The 26,523-nt window shown below is 41.4% G+C and overlaps 2 protein-coding genes across 3 annotated transcripts; one reads left to right on the forward strand and one right to left on the reverse strand.

The window, feature by feature from the left end:
* Nucleotides 1–264: 264 nt before the first annotated feature.
* On the reverse strand, nt 265–6,058 carry LOC100556075 (PDZ domain-containing protein 11). Of its 2 annotated transcripts, none has more exons than XM_062966605.1 (7): nt 5,919–6,058; nt 5,257–5,378; nt 3,925–4,008; nt 3,415–3,471; nt 2,636–2,734; nt 1,996–2,056; nt 265–1,472 (listed from the first exon to the last, which is right to left on the reverse strand). In XM_062966605.1, exons 2-7 carry the CDS (start codon nt 5,353–5,355, stop codon nt 1,438–1,440), a joined length of 435 nt encoding a protein of 144 aa, XP_062822675.1. In that variant the 5' UTR covers nt 5,356–5,378; nt 5,919–6,058; the 3' UTR covers nt 265–1,437. The 2 variants fall into 2 exon arrangements, with proteins under 2 accessions (XP_062822675.1, XP_062822676.1); XM_062966606.1 differs by having other exon boundaries at nt 5,994–6,018.
* Nucleotides 6,059–6,367: 309 nt separating this feature from the next.
* On the forward strand, nt 6,368–25,241 carry LOC134294842 (chromosome-associated kinesin KIF4-like). Its single transcript, XM_062966595.1, has 25 exons — nt 6,368–6,476; nt 7,743–7,882; nt 8,135–8,249; nt 8,657–8,847; nt 9,276–9,368; nt 9,893–10,059; nt 10,386–10,480; nt 10,730–10,849; nt 11,278–11,453; nt 11,613–11,674; nt 11,887–12,016; nt 12,113–12,171; nt 12,469–12,574; nt 12,847–12,912; nt 13,114–13,299; nt 13,648–13,751; nt 13,866–14,010; nt 15,647–15,757; nt 16,903–17,016; nt 17,768–17,923; nt 19,114–19,199; nt 19,603–19,732; nt 20,499–20,669; nt 24,022–24,135; nt 24,854–25,241. Exons 2-25 carry the CDS (start codon nt 7,760–7,762, stop codon nt 25,004–25,006), a joined length of 2,973 nt encoding a protein of 990 aa, XP_062822665.1. The 5' UTR covers nt 6,368–6,476; nt 7,743–7,759; the 3' UTR covers nt 25,007–25,241.
* Nucleotides 25,242–26,523: the final 1,282 nt, after the last annotated feature.

A 26,523-nucleotide genomic window follows, 5' to 3' on the forward strand; every position in this document is an offset into this window, starting at 1 on the left:
GTTTTGAAGGTGATTTTCCTGCTTCTTGGCAGAGTGGGGTTGAACTGGATGGCCCACGAGGTCTCTTCCAACTCTTATGATGCTACGACTTTTATATAGCTCTAGATTTAAATCTGTTTTAGTGTTTACACTCTTTAGGTATTTGTACATGGTACTTTTTAAAGTGCTGTTTGCTAGCTTGTGTCTGAATAAGAGAAAAAGCAGCATATAAATCAATATAACAACAACAACTGCACCAAGGAGCAAAGAATACACAGAGCCATGTCCATTTGTTGATAAAATTTATACTTAAAGAGCTAGGTGTGTGTGTCCACACACATTTCAGTACATACAGAGTCAGCAGCCAAGTCAGTCTTTTATGTCTCTCTTTAGGTGATATATGTTAAAATAAAAGGAATAATGTGGGATCTGTTTCATACTATACACATACACCACAACCAGTTCATTTTAGCTGCCATCATTTTCATCCTGGGACTTGGGAGTTAAGGGAGATAAAGGCCCCATCTATACTACGATATAAAATCCAGATTTGCTTTGAACTGGATAATATGGCAGTGTAGACTCATATAATAATGTGGATTATCTGCTTTGATAATCTGGATTATATGGCAGTGTAGAAGGGGCCTTAGAATTCTTAGCCAGAGAACTTTGGTGCTTCAATAGCCTACAAATCGCAGAATCCCACATGATGTAGCTAATTATGGCAGTTAAAAAGAAAAATTAGTGCTATAGCTGCGGGGCATGAAAGGTCCCTTTAGGTAACACAGGAGAAAATACTTGTAGGCTTGGGAGATCATCTCCCATATCATTCCTATCCCTGTGTGCGAAGAAAACTAAACATGAGGATTAGAAAAAAATAGCCTTCTTCCCGGATCCAGCAAGAACTACTAATCCTGCTCCCAACACTCTATTCCATAACATATAACCAAGCAGATGCCCAAGTAATTAAGGCTTTACAAAACGAAGCACAAAGCGCATGATGCGTGCAAGACTGTTTCCTCACCAGCTCACAAACATTCAGAGCAATGAACAGAAGCAAATCCCATACATTTCAACGTGGCCTAACAGAGGGCTTTGGAGGAGATCGTACCCTCTAAAAGTAACCAACAATCCCACTTCAATGCCAACAGGAAGCTTCAATGACCCCAGTTTTCTTCTTTGGACCCCAACACTCAAAAGCCAACCACAGCAGAGGAAGAAGAAATACGTTGGATTATATGGATTCTCTTGGGTCTGGAGAAGCATTGGGTATCAAACTTGTCAGAGAGTCTATATCAATTTCCTGATCAGGGAAGACCCAAGTTCAGTCCCTTTGTGTCTCGAAATTTACAACACAAAACAGAGGAAATAATGTGTCCTTCTCTGCAGGTTAACTCAATTGAAAACCACAGTTGGTGAGTTCTCTGCAAAAAGGTGGATGTAAATCAGAAGGGATTTCTAGTGGACGGTTCTCTCCTTCTGCCGCTGGTAATCTAGAAGCAATAGAAAGAAAACATGAGAAGGAAAGTCAACATGTAGAACTTGTTCTGAACTTGGAACTGGCAGGAATTCCAGCACCAAGACAGTTGTCCATTTTATGTTTTATGACACGGTCTCTTGAAGGCTGAGCTCTCCTTGTAGAGAGCCTTGGGCCCGGGCTGTGGCGCAGGCGGGAGAGCAAGCCAGCTGCAACCAGCTGCAATGAATCACTCTGACCAGGAGGTCATGAGTTCAAGGCCCGCTCGGAGCCTATGTTTGTCTTGTCTTTGTTCTATGTTAAAAGGCATTGAATGTTTGCCTATATGTGTAATGTGATCTGCCCTGAGTCCCCTTTGGGGTGAGAAGGGTGGAATATAAATACTGTAAATAATAATAATAATAATAATAATAATAATAATAATAATAATAATAAAAACTGCAAATTGAAGCAAAGACACAATTGGGGGTTTCGGTGTGAGAAGAAGGGAAACAGCATTTGGCTTCCAAAAAGGGCACAGGGCAACAGCAACCACTTACTGTATGGGAAGAAGCGGACCCTCATAATGATCTCCCAAGCGGTTTTCAATATCTCCACAGCCTGCAGGGAGCAAGCAACAATCACAAGAGAACATTCAGCTGGGCCCACATTAAGTTCTCAATGCTTCAATCCTATAGTAAGTGTTTTCATCCCATAAAACAAGGGTGACAATCATGGGGCCCTTCAGTTCTTGCCGCTGGGCGATGAGTCCCATTCAACCTGAGATAACATCTCTCTAGGACAGTAGTTCTCAACCTGAGGTCTCCAGATGTTTTTGGCCTACAACTCCCAGAAACCCCAGCCAGTTTACCAGCTGTAAGGATTTCTGGGAGTTGAAGGCCAAAAACATCTGGGGACCCCAGGTTGAGAACCACTGCTCTAGGAATATCTAGGACCTTCAGCATGACTTTACAGTCAGTTTCTGGCAGAAGAGCTAGAGAGTCTTAGTGAGAACATATTAATTAAATGGGCTAAAGCAGGCATGGGCAAACTTCGGCTCTCTGGGTGTTTTGGACTTCAGTTCCCACCATTCCTAAGAGCCGGTAACAAATTAAAATACTAAAAGACTGGGCAATAGCATGAGGAGATTGTTATAAGTCAGGTTCAACTTGAAGGCATATAAGAACATCAAAGCCTCACCTTGCCATGTTCAATATCCTGGAAATCCACATCATTTACTGCTAGAACCTGGTCTCCTTCTTGAAGCCCTGCTCGATGAGCATCTGAGTCAGGGATTACCTAAAAACATCATCATCATCATCTTTATCATTGTTGTCAAAGGCTTTCATAGCTGAAATCACTGGGTTGCTGTGAGTTTTTTGGGCTGTATGATGAAGTTCCAGAAGCATTCTCTCTTGATGTTTCACCCACATCTATGGCAGGCATCCTCAGAGACCTCACAACCTCTGAGGATGCCTGCCATAGATGTGGAAGAAACGTCAGGAGAGAATGCTTCTGAAACATGGCCATACAGCCCAGAAAACTCACAGCAATCCAGTTGTTGTTGTTGTTTGCTACCTGTCTCTACTAGCGCAATGCGGGGTACAACAGAGTCAAAACATATAAACATGAAACATGTACAAAATAAATACATAGATAAAACACATTGTTATAAAAACATATACCAAACACAGGGTACAAATCAACATATAGCAAGAATAGAATGCAGTTTCAAAACTCATGATTCAGAGACGACTGGGTAAGCCTGATGGAAGAGGATAGGTCTTTGATTCCTTTTAAAATTCTGACAGACAGAAGAGGAAACAATAACAAAAACATCAGAATCAGAGCCAGTCTGAAAACATATAAAAACAACAAAGTAAGGCAATCCTCCCAGAGTCAAATGAATGCAATCCCAAAAAACATAACTTGCTTGCCAAAATGAAAGCAGCCAAACACAAGTTGGAAATAAGAGATACCTTAGAAATGAAGATCCCCAACTGGGATGCTTTTCCTCCTCGGATGTTAAATCCCAGCTAGAAAAGAGAAACCATGAATGAGGGGTGTGAAAGAAGTGTGATTATTCAACACAGAATTAGTTATCGAACATAATATTTTCCCTGAAACCATTTAATGCACTACAGGAAGAGATATAAAGGACACAAACCTAACATTAGAAACAGAAATACCCCCCAAATGGTTGCAAAATACTAGATTCTTTGGGCAACTAGGTCTGTGCAAATAAAATGAAAAGATTTCCAAGCCTTAAGTAAAGCTCATTTCTTATTAAAAGAGACATCTTCCAGCCCCAGAAATGATAAGCTTTCTAGCTCTCAAATAATGGATAGACGTGGGCCTTTAGTATATGCTGGGATTGGATTCCACAACCCCCATGGATACCTAAATCTGTGGATGCCCAATTCCTGTTCTATACAATGGCTGAGTAAAATGGCTCCTCTTATATGAAATGGCAAAATTAAATATCTCACCTGAGCCCCAGGAGGCTTTTTCAGCACAATCGTCCTAGGCAGGAACTGGGTGAGCTCATTGTTGTAATCAGAATGGTAAATTCTCTAAAAAGAAACACACACACAGAGAAATGGCATAAGGTGAATTCCATTATAGGGGACATTAAACCATTTCTTGGATTCAGTAAACACTGCCTCCTCTACTTCGGCCCCATAAAATGGAGAAAAAAGCACAGGAGGGATTGCTGAAACGTTTTTATTGATCTTATCTTAATTGTTTTTAATACTAATGATGTTTAATACTGTTTTAATATTTGTATCTTTGTATATCTTAAATTGGGGGCCCTGGTGGCACAGAGTGTTAAAGTGCTGAGCTGCTGAACTTGCGGACCAAAAGGTCCCAAGTTCAAATCCCGGGAGCGGAATGAGTGCCCGCTGTTAGCCCCAGCTCCTGCCAACCTAGCAGTTTGAAAGCATGCAAATGTGAGTAGATCAATAGGTACTGCTCCGGCAGGAAGGTAACGGTGCTCTATGCAGTCATGCCGGCCACATGACCTTGGAGGTGTCTATGGACAACACTGGCTCTTCGGCTTAGAAATGGAGATGAGCACCAACCCCCAGAGTCGGTCATGACTGGACTTAACGTCAGGGGAAACCTTTACCTTTACTATATCTTAAATTGTGTTGTAATGCTTTTGGTGTTAGCCACTTTGAGTCTCCTTATAGAGGGAAAAAGCGAGATATAAATAAACATAAACATAATAATGATGATGACGATGAATGCATTCAAGACACAATGGAAGACCAATCCAGTCAATTTTATACTCTGAAATTTGAATTTACATTTTATGAGTGTCCTGCCTGAATCTTTGTAGTATGCATTTTCATATACGTATTTTAATGGAACTGTGTACTGTATTATCTGGGTGTTTTATATGTGTTGTACCCCACCTCCAGCGACGAGGAGAGTTAGACTACTACTACTAATAAGGTATAGGATGTAGGGTCTCCTTCCTCTAAACTTTATGACCAAGGGAACATCTACACTGTAGAATTAACGCAATTTGACACCATGTTAAGTGTAATGGCTCATGAGTGATGTAATTTTACAAGGTCTTAAACCTTCTCTGCCATATAGTGCTGGGGCCCAACCAAACTGCACCTCCCGGGATTCCATAGTATTAAGCCATGGTAGTTAAACTGCAAGAGGTGTTAAACTGCATTAATTCAACAGTGTGGATGCATCCCAAGTGTCTGTCCTGTTCGGATCCAAAAATGCCGATCCTAAAATGCTTAAGCAGCTGAGACCACCGGGCTGTCTGCATAACCAGAGAAGGACCTGTGGCCACTTGCCTCATGGGGAGGGATCCAGGCAGGAGGGCTTTCATAGGGAGGCAGGAACACAACTGGATAGTCGTCGTACGGGATCCGGCCTCCACCACCCATGTCCATTTTGGAGGCAGTGGAAGAGAAATCTGGAGAAACAAAATAGGTGATTTCACACTATCCGAAACGAAATACACATATAGTACCTCCAAGCCAAATGCACACAAAGAGAAAGAAAACTGATCTCCCATCCACCAAGCTTTCTCTTAGCAGGTGTTAGGACGTGGGCCGGGCTGTGGCGCAGGCTGGTTAGCAGCCAGCTGCAACAAATCACTCTGACCAAGAGGTCATGAGTTCGAGGCCAGCCCGTGCCTGCGTCTGTCTCTGTCTCTGTTCTATGTTATGGCAATGAATGTTTGCCTTATACGTGCAATGTGATCCACCCTGAGTCCCCTTCGAGGTGAGAAGGGTGGAATATAAATACTGTAAATAAATAAATAATAAATAAATAAATTGTGGGAGTTGGAGTCCAAAACACCTGGAGGGCCCAAGTTTGCCCATGCCTCAGCTACACGGTAGTTAATGCAGTTTGATGCCACTTTAACTGCCATGGCTCAATGCGATGGGATCCTGGGAGCTGTAGTTTTGTAAGGTCTTTATACTTCCCCCTGATAGTGCTGGAGACTCACCAAAACTACAACTCCCAGAATTCCTTAGCAAAGAGCCATGGCAATTAAAGTGTTATCAAACCGCATTAATTCTACCGTGTAGATGCGCCTTAGATCTCCCGGATCCAACCAAAGCGAGAAAATCTATTCCTCCTTCTATTGGTCTGACGTTGCGTCAGGTAGAGACACAAAGCGTCTGGATTGGTTGAGAGGAGGAGAAAGAGGCGGGGAATAGGAGAAGTGGGCGGGGAGAAGGAAATGCTGTCTTTAATAGGTGTGGCACAGTAAAGGGATGAAGATGCGCTTCCCTGTCTCCAATCGGCGTGCCTCCATGGCGACGGAGGGCGTCATGACGTCATGACGTCTTTTTCCTTCCCTTCGTCTTGCGTCACTCTCTTGGTTCCGCCCCCTCTCTTCCGCGAATGCCCGGATGGGCGCGTTGCGTTTAAATAGTGGGCGTTTTCACAGTGCAAGACGCCGGGAGGAGGAGAAGGAGAGGAGGCTGCGCGCCATTGATGGACGAATAATGTTTTTCCCCATCCTGCCGTTGTGAATTTTTATTTTTCACTCTTCTGGGAGGTGAGGTCCGAACATTTAATTTTGAATAAAGGCTGTTTTTTTTTTTTGCGGCGGGGGAGGGGCCAATGAAGGCAATGGTAGACATAGTAATTAATACATGAAGCTATTGTATTATTATAATATTATTATGTATTATTATATGGGACGATTATATTATTATTATTATTATTTATGTACTGTTTTGTGAGTTTTCCGGGCTGTCTGGCCATGTTCCAGAAGCATTCTCTCCTGACGTTTCGCCCACATCTGTGGCAAACATCCTCAGAGGTTGTGAGGTCTGTTGGAAACTAGCTTGATTAGCATTGAATGGCTTTGCAGCTTCAAAGCTTGGAAACTTCCTGCCTTTATACTTTATTGGGAGGTGTTAGCTGGCCCTAATTTCATTTTTTAAAAAATCATTCTGTCCATTTAGAGCAGGTGTTTTGTACTTCTACTATTCCTAATTGCCGGTAGTCCAAAACACCTTAAAGGCCCTAAATCAGACAAAAGAAGTGCTGACAAAAGCAACAACAATAACAATAAAAGTTATTCTCTATTGCCTTTCTAGGGATGGAATGGAATCTTTAAAATATAATTTCACTTTTTTTTGGAAAGTGTGCTCTTTATTTGGGAGGAGGGAAGTGCTCACAATAATAATAATAATGTTACTTCTTTTATAATGCGTTTATATGAAAGATTTGAGAATAATGTTAATTCCTCACCTGATTTTTTTTTAATCCTGTCCATTAGGCTTGGGCTGGAAAATATTAATAATGATAATATAATATTAGGTAGATAGTATATACTATTTTGTACTGTGTTGTCTTTTTCTGGATGTGGAGGTCAGCCACATTTACTTTCATTTTTAAAATACTTTAGTCTTCATTAGGTAATAGTATGATTATGGTTGTAAAAAATAGAAAAGGCAAAGGTGCTTGTGTGAACAGTTCTTTTGACATTTTTTGTCATGCAGATGTTGAGACAGAAAAGGTTTATTAAGAAAAAAAAACTATATGTGAGTTTAGAGCCATAGCTTTTCAGTAGCAACCTGCTTTTTGTTTAATTATGTCTGCTGTGTATAAATAGAACAATTAGAGGAAATGCTTTTAAAGTTAACATTTTAGCAGTCACACAAATTGTAGTCCTGATGCTAGTATACCTTGGACTAAGGAAGTTCTTTTGGTTGTGTGAATGACTAAAATCTGCCTGTATTGTATTCGGCACCCATACCACACAGCTATTTTTCTAGGAGACTAACATTCTGCCACTTTCGGATCTCTTGCTCAGGAAGCTAGCCAGATAAAATGTCGAAGGACGAGGACAAAGGGATCCCTGTGAAGGTGGCCCTGAGGTGTCGCCCACTTGTTCCTAAAGAGATTGCGGAGGGATGCCACGTGTGCTTGTCTTTTGTCCCTGGAGAACAGCAGGTGAGGAGAGTTTTTGGGCCTCAGTTCTGAGCCCGAAAGCGGTAGGCACTTTTAAAAAGTTCAAATCCCTCAACTCTTTTAAGTTGGATCATGAAGGGTATGGGTGACGAATTTGGTCCAGATCTATCAAGACTTTCTGTTACAAACCAACCAACCAACATACACATTTGAATATATGTGCATATAGTGTTACTTTGAGTTGAGTTAGGGATTTGTTGGCTAAATATAATCTCCCTTTTTGCTTCCTCACAGGTAATCCTAGGGAAGGACAAATCTTTCACATATGATTATGTTTTTGACCCTTCTACTGAGCAAGAGGAAGTTTTTAACACTTGCATCGTTCCCCTCATAAAGGGAATTTTTAAAGGTGAGAACAATACTGACAAAATAATGGAGGGGTATTTTCATGAAGAGGATTGTGTCCTGAAACCAAAGTGACAGCTCTAGTTTAACAGTTTAGATACCTGAACATTTGAATTTTTTAAAGAGTTTCTTACTTTTGATCACTGACTAGAGATAAGAGCAAAAGAAGCCTTCTGTTCAAATGGAGAAGAAAGTTGGTTTCTTTCCTACATGGTGTAGCTTCTGATTATAAAATCCTAAATAACCTTAGCAGTACGAAGGAATAAGGCTTGAACAATATGCAGGTTGCCCAACTGAAAATATGTGGATCCGGGGAAAGATCAGGTATTCCCAGTGTGCTTCTCTTTGATCATGTGAGGCAGCCGTCCTCATATATAATGACAAACTTTCTTTTTTGTCTCAATTATCAAGGATACAATGCCACTGTTTTGGCCTATGGACAGACGGGGTCTGGGAAAACATATTCCATGGGAGAAGCCTACATAGCCAACCAAGAGAACGATCCCATCGTTGGAGTCATCCCCCGAGCGATAAAATTTCTCTTCCAAAAAATACAAGAGAAAACGGACTGGCACTTTTCCTTGAAAGTCTCTTATTTAGAGGTAGAAACCATTTATGTTTTGCATAAACTAATAGCTTAAGAAAGGCTGGATGGGCATCCATCGAGGTTCTTTGTGCTTTTTCTGTAGATTATTAACAAAGTTTGCCTCATCAATTGATCTGGGTAGCAGTTCTAAATTGGTTGTGGACTTAAAAGTGTTTTTAACATATTTTTCTCATATATTGCTGAGGTGAGGAAAAGCTCAATTTCCCTCTCAGACTTTCAGCAACAATCCTTTTTCCAGGTGTGGTAGAAGAGGAACACTAGCATCCACAGTCATTGGAGGTGCTCTATCCATCGATCCTGCACTTGTTAGCTTGAAAATAAATTCCTTTGTTTGGTAGTGTTTGCTTACAAGAAAGCAGGCTTGAAGTTGCCACTGTTGTTTTATGTTGATTACTTTTTAGCCTGCTACTTTGTACTTTTCAGATCTACAATGAAGACATCTTGGATCTCTTGTCGCCAGCCAAAGATAGGACATCTCAAATCAGCATTCGCGAAGATCCCAAGGAAGGCATAAAGGTAGACTTGATCTGCCATTGTTTGCTGGGTTTTTTTTCAGAGAATAGTATGTGAAATATCACATAAATATAGCTGGTAGTGTCAAAATGGATTTCAATTTGGTCTTCAGTAGATGCAGGCAAGCTGACTTCTCTAAGTGTGGTAGACATATGCAAGCACTATTCTCTAATAAAGATGAGAAAATAAAATAGACATCTGTTGTTTTATAAACATTGCTCCTTTATATCTTCTAAAGCCTCTAAAGTTGAGGAAATAAATACAGTAAATTGAGCATTGAGGCAATTTTCTGGTCTACCAAAAATTGGAAAGCAATATAATTATAGCTAATTTATGTTCCTTCTCATTCAGAATTCATCTGAACAACATTTCATCTGAAGTCTTTCAGTCTCAATTCTATATCTTGTAATAAGATCGCCAATTATAGGCTCCTTTGCCTGATAGTGACTGGTTTTACAGATACCATAAACAAAGGGATCTTCAAAGGCAGAATAATTGCTTCTTCCTCATCTTGTGTTTTGATCCAGATCGTGGGACTGACAGCACATGAGGTGACTAATGCCCAAGAGACAGTCTCCTGCCTGGAGCAAGGAAATAACTCCCGAACGGTTGCTGCCACAGCTATGAACACCCAGTCGTCACGCTCTCATGCCATCTTCACCATATGCATTGAGCAGAAAAGCAAGAGTGACATGTAAGCAAAAGCATCCAGAACCTTGCTCATTTGTAATATTGCCTGTTGCAAATAAATGTGGACTTGTGCTGTGTGTATGCAATTACACAAAGCACCTTTCGATCAAAATTCTTGGGGGGTAGAGGAATACTTGGAGAAGATATCTGAACTCGATGTTTGGTTAGAAAAGCAACAAATGCAGAACCTTGAAAATTAATGTTCTGTTGTCAGTAGCTCTCTTTGCACCATTGCAGTGCTACCCACTGAGAAACTATTATGAATGCTATCCATTGTCATACATTTCCCATACACTGTCTTTTGACTGGACCACTTTATTTCTGGCTTAGGAACACCAGCTTTCACTGCAAACTGCATCTGGTAGACCTGGCAGGTTCTGAAAGGCAGAAGAAGACCAAAGCAGAAGGGGATCGACTCCGGGAAGGTAAGTAGGATAGGTTTCTGACAATGACAATGTCTTCATGTTTCAAAAACCTTTTATTCCTATTTTTCATCTCTTTGTCAATCAAAACACAAAGTTTAGGATCGCTTAAAGTAAGGACTGATGATTTTGCAGACATAGAAGTATTTTAATAGTTTTTCTGATTTGCTGCTTCCATGTTTTACTCTGTCTTCCTTTCTTATGAAAAAGCATTCACTTGAGATCTCTCTATCCTGTTTTTTTTCTGTATAGGTATCAATATTAATAAAGGGCTTCTCTGCCTGGGGAATGTCTTCAGTGCTCTTGGGGATGAAACCAAGAAGGGCAGTTTTGTCCCTTATAGGGATTCCAAGCTAACCCGTCTGTTGCAAGGTAAGGCTGGAACACGAGACTTTCTAGGAATTACCTTGAGGCTCTGAAAACCTGTTCTTTCCGTTGCCAAAGGGATGTTAGTGGGCGCTTTGGAGAAACATTTAAAATAGGTTGGATGGCCCCTGGCCATGGATACTGTAGCTTTGAATTTCTGCATTGACTGGAGGTTAAGTGAGATGGACCTTTGTTTTCCCTTCCAACTTTCTGATTCTATAAACAATAGTAAAATAAAACTTTTAAAAAGCAAAACATAGACTCAGGGCCCTTCCACATAGCCATATAATTTAGAATATCAAGGCAGAAAATCCCACAACATCTGCTTTGAACTAGGATATCTGAGTCCACCCTGCCATATATTCCAGTTCAAAGCAGATAATGTGGGATTTTATTCAGTTTTATTCAGCCCCTGTTGCTTTCTTACTCTCCAGATTCCTTGGGAGGCAATAGCCACACTTTGATGATTGCCTGCGTGAGTCCAGCTGATTCTAATCTGGTGGAGACGTTGAATACCCTTCGCTATGCTGACAGGGCCAGAAAAATAAAGAACAAGCCAATAGTGAATATTGACCCACAGGCTGAAGAGATCAACCGGTTAAGAACGCAGGTATTTTCCAGAATTAGGGAGGGGAGAGTTGCTGCGGAAATAGGGTCTCATTGTCTCCCTTGTATTTTTTTTGTAATTGCTGCCACAGAATCATAAACTATGTTATTAGGTAAAAATGTCAAGACAAACAGTTAAACATAATCATATTCTTCCTTCTAGGTTCAAGAGTTGCAGGTTTTATTGCTACAGGCCCACGGAGGGACACTCCCAGTTTCTATTGGGTAAGGAATGTCTATCCATAACTGTAACTTTGCCCAGGAAGCAGTTGGCCCATGAAATTAAAGGCTGGTTCGTGGGGAAGTTTGCTATCTTTTCCTCCTGTAAACTTAATTGCAATGCATCCTGCACTGCTTTGTTTAGTTTTTGGTTAGAAAAAAGTGGTTTTCTGGTAGAAGGCCCTTACTAACGCATCTTTCCTTCTTACTGTCAATAGGGAGCCCTCAGAAAGCTTGCAGTCTCTGATGGAGAGGAACCACTTCCTTACAGAGGAGAATGCAAAACTCAGCCGCAGCCTGAGCGAAGCAGCAAGTCAGATTGCTCAGGTGTTGGAGAGTTGCATTGCGGTAAGGCCCAAGATACACTCAAAGTGATTTGTCTCATACTATTGTGCATGGCTGTAATAATATCATTGTTCGTAATTCATTTTCTATTTTTGGTAGGCGGAGCAGCAGAATGAAAAGATCAACGCCAAACTTGAGGAGCTGCAGCAGCATCCTGTGTAAGTCTGTGCCCTATACATGCTTAGGTGTTTGAATCTGTAGAGCAGTTGCTGTGGGACTCACCCCATGGAGACCAGGGCTGACAAATTCTTCATAGCCAGCAAAGCAATCTGTGAGGGACAGTGGGAATTGCAGTCCAGCTAGAGTTCCACATGTTGTCCACCTTTGATCCAGAACAGGGATGAGGACATACATATGGGCCAGCCAGGACAGGATGAGAGTGTTCAGTTGATCATTTACATGCCATAAATTAGATACAGATGTTCCAATCCTCACTTTGTGAAATTGAATTTCAGGACAAAACTCAACCTGCAGAAGTTACTTGAGACTCTGGAGGACCAAGAACTAAAACAGCTGGTGGAATTATTTTGTCAGCTGCAGGAACTGATTACTCGCTTGACGGTAAGAGCCCTCAGGCAGGATATTTTACAGACTTAACAAAATACAGCATATTTGAAGATTACAAAACTATGCAAGCCTTAAAGATTGCAAAACTTTTCTTCTGGAGAAGTTCAAAATGGGCAAATTACCATGTTTTGTTTGGAACTGGATCTTTCCAGTGTTGGAAATATGCACCTTATATATTCCCAAGAGCTGGTTCAAAACAGAGGCCCCTGTAAGCTGTTTATAGGACCTTTGTATCATACCTGGCTAAATCTTGCTTTCTTCCACAGAATGAAAATGCTAATGGTGATGCTGACATGGATACATCTGACCAGGATTCTTGTTATAATAGTGCTGTAAGTCAGCTGCTGGATGTCGTAGACTTTGAGTTCATGTCCTAGTATATGTGTGTGTATATATATTCATGCTTAAGTTTAAAAAATGTATATCCCAAAATGGCACTCCCCTCCAACTGGGTCAATTTTTTTATGGGCCAATGTGATACCTCTGTCCACTTCTAGCCTTCACGGACTTAGCTTTTGCCTGTCCTCTTCCAGGTTTCAGAAGCTGATCTGGAAGCCCAACGATCCTCTGATGAGTATGCGACCCAGCATGCCCTTCACCAGGCTCAGATGTCAAAAGAGCTGCTGGAGCACAATAAAGCCCTGACTCTGAAGAAGGCCTTGGCGAGGAAGATCTCTCAGAATGACAGCCAGCTGGAGCCCATACAGAGGCAATACCAGGTAAGAGCTGCCATCACAAAGAGCATTTGTCATAAGTATACATAGCTGGAGAGGCCATTTTCTGTGTCTTACCAGCAGGAGCAACTCTTTATCATGAAAATGAAGGGGACATCCTTCTCCATTGTGATTCCTAGTTTGTTGATCTCTCTCTAGAAGCCCATTTGGTGACAATACAAACATTGTTTGGGGACTGTGATTCATGGCTGAAGTCAACTGTGTAGTTCTGAGTATAGTGCGGGCATGTGTGCGTGTATATATATATATATATTCACACACACACTTTGTAATACTTGCATTAGTATGGATTTTTTTCAAGATTTATTTATGTTTTAAAATCATTTTATCAAGAGCAACATTAAGAATTTGGAAGAAGTAGTTTCCAAACTGCAGAAGGAGAAAGAAGAGCTGATCATGGCACTTCACATGTCCAAAAAGGATGCCAACCAAGCAAAGTAAGAGGCACACATTCTGTGGAGGGTGGTGGGGGGTGGATTGTTAGGAAGGGAAATAAAGGCTTGGCTGGGAACACCTCTGAGGCTTCTCACAAAGGTATGCTGCCCTTTCAGGCTGAGCGAGCAGCGTCGAAGGCGACTTCAGGACCTGGAAAGAGAAATGACAGATCTGAAGAAGAAACTGAAAGACCAGTCAAAGCTCCTGAAGATGAAAGAATCCAGTGAGCAGACAGTGCGCAAACTAAACCAAGAGATCCGGGTACGTAATGATCCAGAGTATCAATGTGAAAAATATCAAGGGGTGTGTGAAGAGCTTTATAAAATGGATTGATTTTTTTTATTCTTCCAGTGGAGGAGGAGAGTCTGGTATGGGAGCCAGTGTAGATCATTAGCTACATCCTGCACAAGACCTCAACAAGTTGATAGGCGTCTGAGTTAGCTGACAGGGAAAGCTCTACCTCCAGTGCCCTCTTTGTCTTTCTCTTCTGTTCATTAGGCTGATACTTCTCAGGGACATGACTCTTTTTATTCAAAGTTTCCAGACTGCATGGCAAGCTTCTTGAGCCTTCCATTTTGCTGTTCTTCTGTGAGCATGGAGAGAGACGATGTCTCCAGAGAAATAGCTAGATAGTTAGGCCCTAACTTTCCCATATAGAAATGTAATTCATTCAATTAAGTTTTAAAGCTTGGCTTTGTTCCTGTAATTGATAAAGCTCATTCGTCTCCTGCTAGTTCAAGCAGCTTCTGATCTGCTAAAGCTGCTGCTGCTGCTGCTTTACTATTTTACACTTTTTTGAATTACCCGACAGCCAGAAGGCAGGGCCAATATTGAAATCAACTTGGACCCCAATCTCTGCCCAGTATCTTGGTCCTGCTTAGCTCCAGATCACATAAAAACATTGTGATAGAGTGCTGGTACTCGGGAGGTTTCATCTCCTTACCTTGTTCTCTAGGATAGAGCTTCTTAAACATTTCCACTTGCGACTCCATTTGGCCTGAAAATTTTATTACGTGACCCAGAATATATATAGGAACATTAAATATATCAAAATTTTCTGATAATAAACCAGCATTTGCAAGGCTTAATGTGCAGACAGATTTTCCTTTTCATGAAGTACAGCTGAAGCATCTTCTGCAGAATCCAGTGTAAGCCCTGCACAACGGATTCGTGCAAATGTCACCACAAAACATTTATTTTTACTTATTTAGGCAGACTTAAAGGAGGTTTTTAAGCAAGTCGGGATGCTGTGGTTTTAGCTATGAATAGGTTTTTAATCAGCTTAAAGGGTTTTAACTATTCAGTTCTAATACCATTAATATTTAATTCTATTTTGATATTTGTATATTTTAGGTTTTAAATTGCATTGTATTGGTTTTGTTGTAAGCCGATTTTAGTCTCTTTAGAGAGAAAAGGCGGGTTAACTATTATAATAATTTTATTGTTGCTATTTTTTGTGAGACAACATTGAGTTAAGGCAGTGGTTCTCACCCTGTGGGTCCCCAGGTGTTTTGACTTACCAACTCCCAGAAATCCCAGCCAGTTCACCAGCTGTTAGGATTTCTGGGAATTGAAGGACAAAACATCTGGGGACCCACAGGTTGAGAACCACAGAGCTAAGGAGGCCCCATTTGGTGTTAGTTTAAACTCACAGTTTATGAAGTCCTGCTCTAGGAAACAGGACAAGGTGATGTACAGGATTATTAGCAGTAGGACACCCTTTGCTGTCCTTGTACCTTTGAAGACTTGTTTAACTGGGTTAGCTATTAGAAGAGCATTGTTGCCCTGGCACATGGGTTGCATTTTCATCAGTAAAACCTTGAAGACATGGAACATTTCAGTGTTTGTTCCCATTGTTTGATGTTCACTGACCCCCCAGCTTTTACTTCTCTTCTAGACAATGAAAGTCCAGCGTGTTCAGCTCATCCGGCAGATGAAAGAAGATGGTGAAAAATTCAGACAGTGGAAGCAGCAGAAGGATAGGGAAGTTATCCAGCTGAAGGAGCGGGTGAGTTGTAGCTCCTAAAAACATTGTCCTTGGAAAGGAAGAAGCAAGCCAGTGTTCTCAGGCGGAAGGCAGAAGAGGTGAGGGAGCCAGAAACACCTTTCTCTCCTTTCCCCCTCCCAAACCCTCATTATCTAAAAATGATCTTTTAAGTTTTTCACAGGCTGAGGTGGGAAGTAGATGATAAAATCAGGACTACTTAAGGATGCAAAGGAGAACCTTCCAGATTATGTTGGATCCTCACTTTGGACATACTGGTAGGGGCTACTGGCAGTTGCAGTTGTATAAGACCAGGAAAGCTACATAGGCTCCCATCGCTGTTGCATTCATCTGGAATACCAGTCTCTAAAGCAGGCATGGGCAAACTTGGGTCCTGCAGGTGTTTTGGACTCCAACTCCCAGCATTCCTAACAGCCTCAGGCCCTTTCCTTTTGCCCCTCAACCGCTTAAGCGGCTGAGGGGCAAAAGGAAGGGGCCTGAGGCTGTTAGGAATGGTGGGAGTTGGAGTCCAAAACACCTGGATGGTCCAGGTTTGCCCATACCTGCTCTAAAGGGATATCATTACAAAAATGCAATGTTTGCTGCATTGCTCAACATATTCCTATTTTTTAAAGATAGAAGCAAAACAGGTAGGAATGTGGTGAATGTACCGCTTATGGGTTGTCTTCAAGACATCTGTGAGCATACTCACAATAAGTGCAAAACAAAAGCCATATGAATTTGAGGACTTTGTTAGAACTTTGGGAATAATCTTTATGTATTGCGCTGCAGATTTGAAGGGAACTTAAACCTAGCATCCAGTTAATATTGTTATAGAAAACTATTTTGAGGAGTTAATAATATCAAGGAACTATTCTGAGAAGCTCCTTTCTTTTGTTTTAAATTGTGTTTAATGTTTTCGGGTTTTAATGTTTTGGCTTTGAATTGCTGCCTATTTTGAAAGGCTCTGAGTCTCCTTCGGGGCGAGAAGGGTGGGATATAAATGATGTAAATAGATAAATAAATTCCTTCTAGCTCCCTTTTTTTCAATCCTCTGCCTTGCCTCAAAGCATTTTGAAAAGTGAGTGGCCCCAACATAATCGCTGCATGGTTTAGGGAGGGATTTCAACCCATGACTGATTCTGATTCTTGCCTCTGTCCCTCTCTAGGAAGCCACTGCTAACAAACGCTTGAAGATTGCTCTGCAGAAACAGCAAGAACCTGCCAGCAAACGGAAAGAGACCTCGAACCGCGGAGTCGAGGGACTTGCTGCCCGTGTGAAGGTGAGGCTTAGTGACTCAATTGCTCCCATTGATAACAAATAGATACTTATATAGCTGACTTGTTCAGAAAGGGGAGCAAAAGCAGAAGGGGAAGATGAGGCTTAGCTGGTTCATTCAAAATACTTTTTAATGAAGCCTTCATGTTCATTTAAAAAAAGAGAGGCCTAAAATGATATTTTAGGAGCCCCCTGTGGTGCAGTGTGTTAAATGCTGAGCTGCTGAATTTGCAGACTGAAAGGTCGCAGGTTCGAATCCGGGGAGCGGAGTGAGCACCCGCTGTTACCTCCAGCTTCTGTCAACCTAGCAGTTCGAAAACATGGAAATTTGATCAATAGGTACCGCTCCAGTGGGAAGGTAACGGCGCTCCATGAAGTCATGCCAGTGGCGACATGACCTTGGAGGTGTCTATGGACAACTCCGGCTCTTCGGCTCAGAAATATGGAGATGAGCACCAACCCCCAGAGTCAGACATGACTGGACTTAACATCAGGGGAAACCTCTACCGTTACCTTTAAAATGATATATCTTACGTTGATATATACCCTAGTTTGTATCTCGGTGAACACCACATTACAAACAATTCCATGTTCATTTTAAGAACTTTTGGGTGTAAAATGAGGCCAGGTGGAGGATTGGGCAGCTCTGGGTGCAGACCTTTGTGGGATGTTTTCTTTCCTCTGCATTAGAACACAAGGTATGTGTCCCTACCTTACCATAGGCCTTGGTTGTACCTGATTTCTTTCTTATCCAGAACGATCTTGCGAATGAAATTGAGTTCCTTGTTAGTATTGAAGAAGCTCAGCACCACCTCAACGACCTTCTAGAAGACCGTAAAAAATTGGCCAAGGAAATCACATCACTTAAAGAAAAGCAGGAGGCAGGGGAGAACCTTTCCGCAAAAAAAAAGGTGAGGATTAGTTGCTGGTTTACACAATAATGAACCATGAGGAGAATGAGGCTCTTTATTTTTCCAGGGCTGGACTTCCCATGCTTTGTGAAGGATGTCCTATGATGGGAGATTCTTCCTCTTTCCTGAAGCCAGTGCTTACTGGAATCGGTGTCGCTTTTTCAGCTGGCAGAGAGGGAGCCATCCAGGAATGGGTTAACTCCTGTCGCAGGCCAAGGAGACATCCAGTTATTTAAACCTTGGAAGATTTTTCTGCACTGGCCCCATAGAAAATCTACTTCTTCTCAAACAGGAAAAGTTAAGGATACCTATAGTCAGGGCATGAGGCTTAAGCCAAACACTTCTTGCCATCAGATACCAGCACCAGCATCCATTTTATCCTCTTCCAATACACATTCGCTTTCATCTCACTCTCACATTAGATTTCTCAGAGGGGCTGTCCTCTTGGGACTTTCACAAAATGTTCAAAGCCCTGTGTAAGCCCACTTTTGAACTGCTTAGATCTATTGAACTCATACTTCATAATCATTTCAGCCAAAAGGGTTTCAGTGCTCGGTCCCATGTTGGTTGCCATATCTCATTGTGAATTTGATTTTGCATTTCATTTTATTCATCCCATAGTGTTTCCTTCATTTTATTTTCACACAGCACATTCCTTGGGGAAATAATGGCATATGTTGAGTGTCAAAACAATGGTACAAGCAGATGTAAGAAGAATGCTAAAACTACGTTAGGCATATGTATATTAACATTATAAGGGTATATTAGAATTTTTAAAAATAAGAGGTTTTTTATATCTAAAGTCTTGTCTTTGCTAGAGACTAATTTCAATAGTCTCCTTTGTTTAAGACAGATATGCAGCTGCGGTGGGACAGGGGCCGCTTGGACCCCATCCATCCCAGTGAGTTGAACCAAAACTGGAAGTTTTCATTTTCATTCACTTTTTTGTCAATGGCATGGCGATCGAAAGAGCAAAATTACAATTTTCCTGTTTGGAGAGATCCAGTTCACTATGGTCTATTTCATGATTTGAGGGCCAAGAATGACCTCTTTTTAAAATGAGGGTGCCTCAAAGGGCCATAAAAAGGGGGTTGACGTGTTGCGTGTGACATTCATCCAACATTTCCCCTACTACTGGATTTAAGAGGTTACTATTAACCTGGTATCTTTTCTCACCCCTTTCCTCCCAGAGGCGCACCTTCTCGCGCAATGATGCAGATATGAACTATTCCCTCGCCAACCAAATTCGGAGCCTGGAAACAGAGGTGGAGCTCAGGTACAGGGTTGCTTTAATTTCCAGATGTGCAGATACACAGGCTGGGATACCATAAGACAAGCATGGGCAAACTTCAGTTCTACGGGTGTTTTGGATTTCAATTTCCACATTTTCTAACAGCCAATAGGCTGTTAGGAATTGAGGGTGTTGAAGTCCAAAACATCTGGAGGATCGGAGTTTGCCAATGCCTGGTTTAAACCATGCAGCAGGCATCTTAGATGGGCTGGGGGAATTCAAGTTTTTAGCTTTGCCTGGTTGGGGCAGAGGTCCTTATCATTTTCTTCCGTAGTAAATCCGAATTCCCCAAAGAAAAGGATTGGGCTATAGCCCATTAAATAAGTTGGGTGTTAGCTGTATTGATGACCTGCATTCCTAGCACTTACATTCTTCACTTCCTCCAAAGGAGTGCCCAAATTGCTGATCTCCAACAGAAACTGCTGGATGCCGACGCAGGAGACCGCACCAAGCATCGCTGGGGGAGCATCCACACCCTCCCAGAAGCCAATTGTGCGATCAAGCACCTGATTGGCGAGGTAAGATTAACTGGCAACAGAGAGGAATAATAATAATAATAATAATAATAATAATAATAATAATAATACCTTTATTTTTATACCCGCCACCACAAAGAGACTCAAAGTGGCTTACATATGGTGCAAAATACCCACAAAACACTAAAGACAATACAAACAATCAATTAAAGCAAAAACAATTAAAATAAGAGCATGATAAATATAACAATCAAAATAAAACACAATTAGATACAATAGCAGAATATAAAACAGCAGCAAAAGCTCAATCAAAACAATACTCAACAAACCAATTGCCAGTAGTACAATGGGCCTGACCAGGCTATAAAAAGGGCTGGACATGGGACATCTTGCAAATAGCATGTGATAGGGCTGGGTATTGGATGAAATGCAGGGAGTCAAATAATATTAGGGAACCTCGAGACAGTATAACTAAGGACTAGGCGTTCTCAAATGCAAGCTGACACATCCAAGGAAGGATGGGGTGAAGATGAGGAATGTGTGATGATCTGAACTTGGATGGAGGTTATTGCATTTATATAACAGTGAAAATGGTAAACATATTGCATGTATAAGAGAGATACTGTGTTAAGCTTTCTGTTGTGAGGGAGGATAGAATAGGCATATTCAGAACATTTATGGAAACCCTTTGGGAGATCTTGACAAAGTTATATTCCCCAGCCCAATACCTTTCATTGGAAACCTTATGTGGATGCAAATTATTCAGAGGAAGTTATTTTAATATATCACCTTTCCCCTATTTCCAAAGCTTACCTCCTCCAAAGTAGAGTATAGCAAACTGGAGAACCGCCTCAAGCAGAGCAAAACCTCATGCGCCAACCTGCACAAAATGCTGACAGAGAAACAGAAAGTAGCCACCGAAATGGAAGCAGAGTACAAAAGCCAGCTAGTCAAGAAGGAGCAGGAGCACCAAGAGAAGGTATGGGCTGCTATCATAAATGGAGGTAATTTTAAAAACTGTTTAGCTTTTCCCATCATTGATATTATTATTATTACTATTCTTACAATACTTTATTTATATTCCCCTCTATTTCCCCAAGGAGACTCAGAGCGGATTACAGAATACATATAAACAAACATTCAATGCTGTTATACAATTAACAACAAAGACAGACAGTACATACAGAGGCAAGGCGTCCCTCTTTTTTCATCTCAAGCATCTGGAGGTTGTGCTTGACTCTGCCATGGGGAGGTGCTGTTGTTCCATTTTTCCATGCCAAGAATCTTGTTGTTCATTAATGCCTTCCTGATCAAATTGCTGGCATGTCTTCAGGGCGCCTTTTTACCTCCCCACCAAAGTGGTACCTATTTATCTACTTACATTGCTGTTTTTGAACTGCTAGGTAAGCAGAAGCCGGGGCTGACGGCGGGAGCTCATCCCGACTTGTGGCTTGAACTGCTGACCTTTCGGTTGGCAAGATTTTCTGTAGCTGGCGATTTAATCCGCTGTACTAACCATGACCCCAAAAGCAAGCAGAACATCTGACAGTCCCTTCATTTTTATCCAGCCTTTCACAACCCCGGAGGGGACTCAAGGCGGTTTACAGATCTGATAAAAATTCAATTCCGCACAAGTAAACAAAATGTAAACAATCTATATATACAGTAGAGTCTCACTTATCCAACATAAACAGGCCGGCAGAACGTTGGATAAGCGAATATGTTGGATAATAAGGAGAGATTAAGAAAAAGCGCATTAAACATCAAAATAGGTTATGATTTTAAAAATTAAGCACCAAAACATCATGTCATACAACAAATTTGACAGAAAAAGTAGTTCAATACGCAGTAATGTTATGTTGTAATTACTGTATTTACAAAATTAGCACCAAAATATCACGTTATATTGAAAACATTGACTACAAAAATGTGTTGGATAATCCAGAACATTGGATAAGCAAAAGTTGGATAAGTGAGACTCTACTGTATAAGCAATTAAAACACATATAAATCAATTAACAGGTTAAAACCATATAAAATGCCGAGTCATGATCTCATGGCCAAATTGTTTTCCAAAATCCATAGTCCATTATTCAAGCTGTTAGAATCTCATTCCGTAGTTTCCTGTTCACCAAACCATTGCATAAAAAGCCAGGTCTTAAGTTTTTTTCTACAAATCAGGAAGGATGGGGCTTTCCTGATGTCACTGGGGAGGGAGTTTCACAACCGAGGGTCTCTCTGGGTCTCTCGTCCCAACCAGTCGCACTTACAAAGAGGTTGGGACAGAGAGCAGGGTCTCCCCAACTGATCTTAAAGCTGTTGTAGGCTCATAGAGGGAGATGTGTTTAGACAGATAATGGGTATATGGCATGGTTCAGTAGTTCTCAAGGCCTCTGACAGTGAATCTCCTTTTCATAGCTTCTTTCTCCATCTTCCCTTTGTTGATGTTGCTAAAAAGAACCCAGCCAACTATGCAGAGGATGAAGAGAAATGCAATGTTGTGGGCGAAAGGTCTGCAGTGTTGCCGACAAATAGAACTTCCCTCTATATCCAAAGTTTTCCAATTCTGCCTGTTTTCTCTTTTGCCCCACCTGCCTGCCCATTCTCCAGGTGCTGTACCTGCTCAGCCAGATCAACCATAAAGAAGAAACAGAGAAACGGCTCCTCAAACAGCTCCAATTCCAGGTAAAAGCAGCTCAGTGTGGCACCTCTTGCTCTCCTTGAGATGGAGCCATGGAAGTGGCCCCATTTGCTATTTAGACCCAAGGAGGGCATATGCCGAGGAAAGGAGGTTCATTGTGCCAATTGAATTGATTGTGTAGCATTTTAACTTTTTTGTTATGATGGAAATTGCATAGACCTGAATGGTAAAGAACACCAGAATTACATGGAACACTGTGCATTTTACTAGTTTTTAAGGGTATCCAAAACAAACAAAAAATGCCCTCTGGAAGAAGCGGAGAGAGGGAACCTGAATTAGCAGAATAAAAAGATAGGTTATTCCTAGTTCTACAGAATCTGAAGCTGTCATAATGTTCTCCTCATAAGAAGAACTGTGAAAAGGAAGCTAAGATCAGGAATTCATCATGATCCAAAAGTGACATTACTTTTAGAAACCATTTTGGGAGAGTAAATATATGAATGCCTTGTCTGAAACGTTTTACCCATAATTCTAAAAAAAGATGCTCCTTAATATTTTGTTCTCATTTTCCAAGGAAATAAATTGCAGGGGGAAATATTATGAAAAATCAATTATTCCACATGTGTTGTCAAAGGCTTTTATGGCCGGGATCACAGAGTTGTATGTTTTCCGGGCTGTCTGGCCATGTTCCAGAAGTATTCTCTCCTGACATTCGCCCATATCTATGGCAGGCATCCTCAGAGGTTGTGAGATACCTCACACTAAAGGCTTTTGGGAAAAGGAGGGAAGTGACTATAGAGACCTTTTCATTGAGAGCAGGCCTGCACCACAGGATTCCCTCTGTCCTGAATTGTTCTCTAGACAAGTGTTGATGCTTCTTCACTTCTAAAAAGACGCTCTACCTGGAAGCTCTGCAGCTCCAAATCACGATGATTGGGATGAGATTTTTGCTTTGTTTGGGAACATGCAGCGTGTCGCTTCAGCCACTGGGCAGCCGTTTTGAAGTCCTTATTAGAATTATCATTAGATTTGGTATAGAAAGCGTATAATGATTAGAGTGCTTGCTTTTAATACTTGCTCAGCCATGGAAACCACGGAGCAACTCTGGGTGCCAATGGGGTGGCCAGTCAGAGGGTTGGGACTTAACCACATCCTGCACAAGCTTGTAGTCCTCATCAAGGGCTTAGATAGTTGAGTTGGTTAGCAGGATAAAAGCCCTTTCCCAGTTGATCTCTCTGTCTGCCTGTCATTCTCTTCTCTCCTGCTGTCACCTTGTTGGTTAGACTTATAGTTCTCAGGGATACACCTCTTTTTCTGAGCATGCAACAAGCCCTAAGTCTTTCATTTTGTTTGGTTCTTCTGTGAGTATGGGGAGACGTCTGCTGTGAGTTTGTTAGCTAGCTATGCACTGCTGACTTCTCTATCTGGATATGTTGTTCATAACTTTTAAAGCTTGGTTGTGCTCCTGGATTGCTTTAGCTCAATCGCTCTACTGTGGACACTACAAGCTTTTGATCTGCTAAACTGTTGCTACTGCTGTTGCTGATGCTTTACCTTTCTGAATGTTTTTTTTTCTTTTTGCCGGGAAATTACCACCCAAGAAAGAGGATAGAATTCTTCATTTGAAGAGATAATGAATAGAAAGAGCACACTCCCAAGTTCCCATACGTCTTTCTGTTTTCCCGCTCAGGAGGGGACACTCATGGAGGGGCCAACAGGAGATGCCAAGGACCTGGAAGACCCCACGCTGGTGGCAGCAGGGGACACTTTCTTTGCGCCCCCAGAGGTCACTCCCAAGAGGAAGGTAGGTAGATCGCAGAGTCATGGATGACACCGAGAAGATTCCGATTGTTCTTTGAGGTGTTATTGAGGTCTTATTGGGGAGAGAAGTGGAAGAATTCCAATAATGTATGCCTGTTGGGTGAGAAGGGCAGGATATGAATGTTGTAATAAAATAAAATAAATAAACAATGAGCTGGGCTATTTTTAATGGTCAGGCGCTCCGATGTGGGCTGGCTTCGAACTCATCAGTAGTGATTTATTGCAGCTGTCTACTAACCAGCTGCGCCACAGCCCGAGCATCTGGAGCTCCTCTTTGAGGGGCAGTCAATTTAATGATCACGGTTCAGTGTTTCTGAGATTTGTAGATTGGCGAGGCATCCCATTCTATGCAAGGGACCTTGTAAAACTTTAGCCCCCAGGATTCCATAGCATTGAGCCAGGACAATTAAAATGAAGTCATTCTACAGCTTAGATGCCTCCCAAAGTTTTCTTTTTCGTTGCTTGGAAGCTTTGGTGTTCTAATACTTTTGTTTTTAAAGAAAGAATTCTAAACACATAGCATAAAGAGTGCACTTTTTCTTGCTGCTGTGCATTACATTCAGCAGCAAATACTTTTTTTGGTTTCAAGATTTCAAAAATTGAGTTGCACATTAGATTCAATGGTGCCTTAAGACTTGAGTAAATATGGTATGTGATGAAATACATTATCTGACAAATCTCTCCTCCTTTCCGTAACCCAGGCATTGGAAGAAACTCCTGAGGAAGAGCCGGAGGCAAATGGCACCTCCGTCTTCCTCAACCCAAGTGACTTAAACGCTGGTGGGAATCCAGTGCTGTTGGGAAAGAGGAAGCGGTTGTTCTCCGGCTGCACCCCGATCAAGGAGGGCTTCTGAGCCGAAGGAAGAGAGGACCCTTCATCCTAGAATTGGCTCGATCCTGTACTCAAGGCAGGCCCAGTCTTTTGTTAGTTTTATAGCATGTACATTTTTTTCTTGAATCAATAAAATTTACAGCAGGTGAAATACACGTTTTTACTTTTTTGGTTGTTTTTCACGAACATACATTCCAGCAGGCTGAGTTTATGGAAAGAATAAGATGAAATTTTCCTAGAAACGGCCTTAGAATATGTAATGTAAGATATGTTAACCTCTTGGTATCAAAAATCGGAGCCATGTAACATTAATTCCATAGTTCCATCTTCCTCCAAGGCAGTTTAGGTGAGGAAGCACCAGCTGGCCTTGGCTCAGAGGGGGAAACAAACAAGAATGCACTTATTCCTCAAACCAAAGAGTAATTGCATCTCCCTGTACCCCACTTTGCCCCAACTCCACTGGTAAACAGCATCAGCCTAAATCTCAAAGGCTTGATACTGAACCGGTGCAAAGGATAATAAAAAAACACTCATCACATACACAAGCCACACTTACATCTGCATCCTGCCCAGATCTTGGGCCGCTTTAAAAACCATCTTTTTATTTGGATTCAAGGTACCATATGACTCTTTTTGCTTTCAAATATACACTGAACTCCAAACTCTTGGTATGAACCAATACAGCTTCATAACTTTGCTTCCTTTGATTTGTACATAGTAGGGTTGCAATGTAGTTGTAATGCATAACATAACTCTTTAAATGAGTCTGTCATTCTACTGTTTGTTAAAATTTCCTATTTATGTAGACAGCCCTGTCTGGTATCAGTTTCTAAAGGGTTTGTCCCACTTCCTCCTATGGCTGACACCATTTCTCAAGTTCTTAGTCATGCAGCACCTCAGCGATGGAAAAGCCCTCCTTAATTCAGTGTTCTACTCTGAAAAAGATACTTTCATGTGCAGTGTCGGATATTATTGTAATAAAATTGATTTTCTTAAGGCATCAGTCTAAACAGATGTCAACCTTTGATTGTTTTTTTGTAATTAATAGCTAATTTCTGATATGCAAATAAACTAATGTTTTGGTAGCAAATATAGCTTAACTGTGTCTTTATTTGGGAAATGGATAGTCAGTCCTCTACAGTCAACGGGAAGCCCCCATCTACACTGCCATATAATCCAGTTTCAGAATGATGATTAACTGCCTTGAACTAGATTATATGGCAGTGTAGACTGATATAATTCAGATCAGTTCAATTTGCAATATATGAGTCTACAATACACTGACCATATAATCCAGTTCAAGCTGCATTATATAGCAGTTTAGATGAGTCCTAAATCCTCCAGCATGACTCTTTGATGAACTCCTAATGGAAGCTGATTGTAGAGATGCACTGAAGTATCAAGAGAGGGGAAACATTTTAACCAAACCTGCTCATAATAAAATCCGTGAAAGTCAAACCTGCCATTTACATAGACATGGAAAAAGGTTCTCCAAAGGTTGCTGAACTCAATTGCTTTGCATCCTGTTCATGACCTGTG

Source organism: Anolis carolinensis, unplaced genomic scaffold (genome assembly GCF_035594765.1).
Source record: "Anolis carolinensis isolate JA03-04 unplaced genomic scaffold, rAnoCar3.1.pri scaffold_25, whole genome shotgun sequence".
NCBI classification, from domain to species: domain Eukaryota; kingdom Metazoa; phylum Chordata; class Lepidosauria; order Squamata; family Dactyloidae; genus Anolis; species Anolis carolinensis.

What these genes read in the sequence shown, in the direction of transcription:
- LOC134294842 (XM_062966595.1), top strand. Translation starts at nt 7,760, where the DNA reads ATGTCGAAGGACGAGGACAAAGGGATCCCTGTGAAGGTGGCCCTGAGG. An exon ending in ATCCCAAGGAAGGCATAAAG is followed by an intron (nt 9,369 to 9,892) that starts GTAGACTTGATC and finishes GTTTTGATCCAG; the next exon opens with ATCGTGGGACTGACAGCACA. An exon ending in TGTTGGAGAGTTGCATTGCG is followed by an intron (nt 12,017 to 12,112) that starts GTAAGGCCCAAG and finishes TATTTTTGGTAG; the next exon opens with GCGGAGCAGCAGAATGAAAA.
- LOC100556075 (XM_062966605.1), bottom strand. Translation starts at nt 5,355, where the DNA reads ATGGACATGGGTGGTGGAGGCCGGATCCCGTACGACGACTATCCAGTT. An exon ending in AAAAGCCTCCTGGGGCTCAG is followed by an intron (nt 3,472 to 3,924) that starts GTGAGATATTTA and finishes TCTCTTTTCTAG; the next exon opens with CTGGGATTTAACATCCGAGG. An exon ending in AGGATATTGAACATGGCAAG is followed by an intron (nt 2,057 to 2,635) that starts GTGAGGCTTTGA and finishes TGCTCCCTGCAG; the next exon opens with GCTGTGGAGATATTGAAAAC.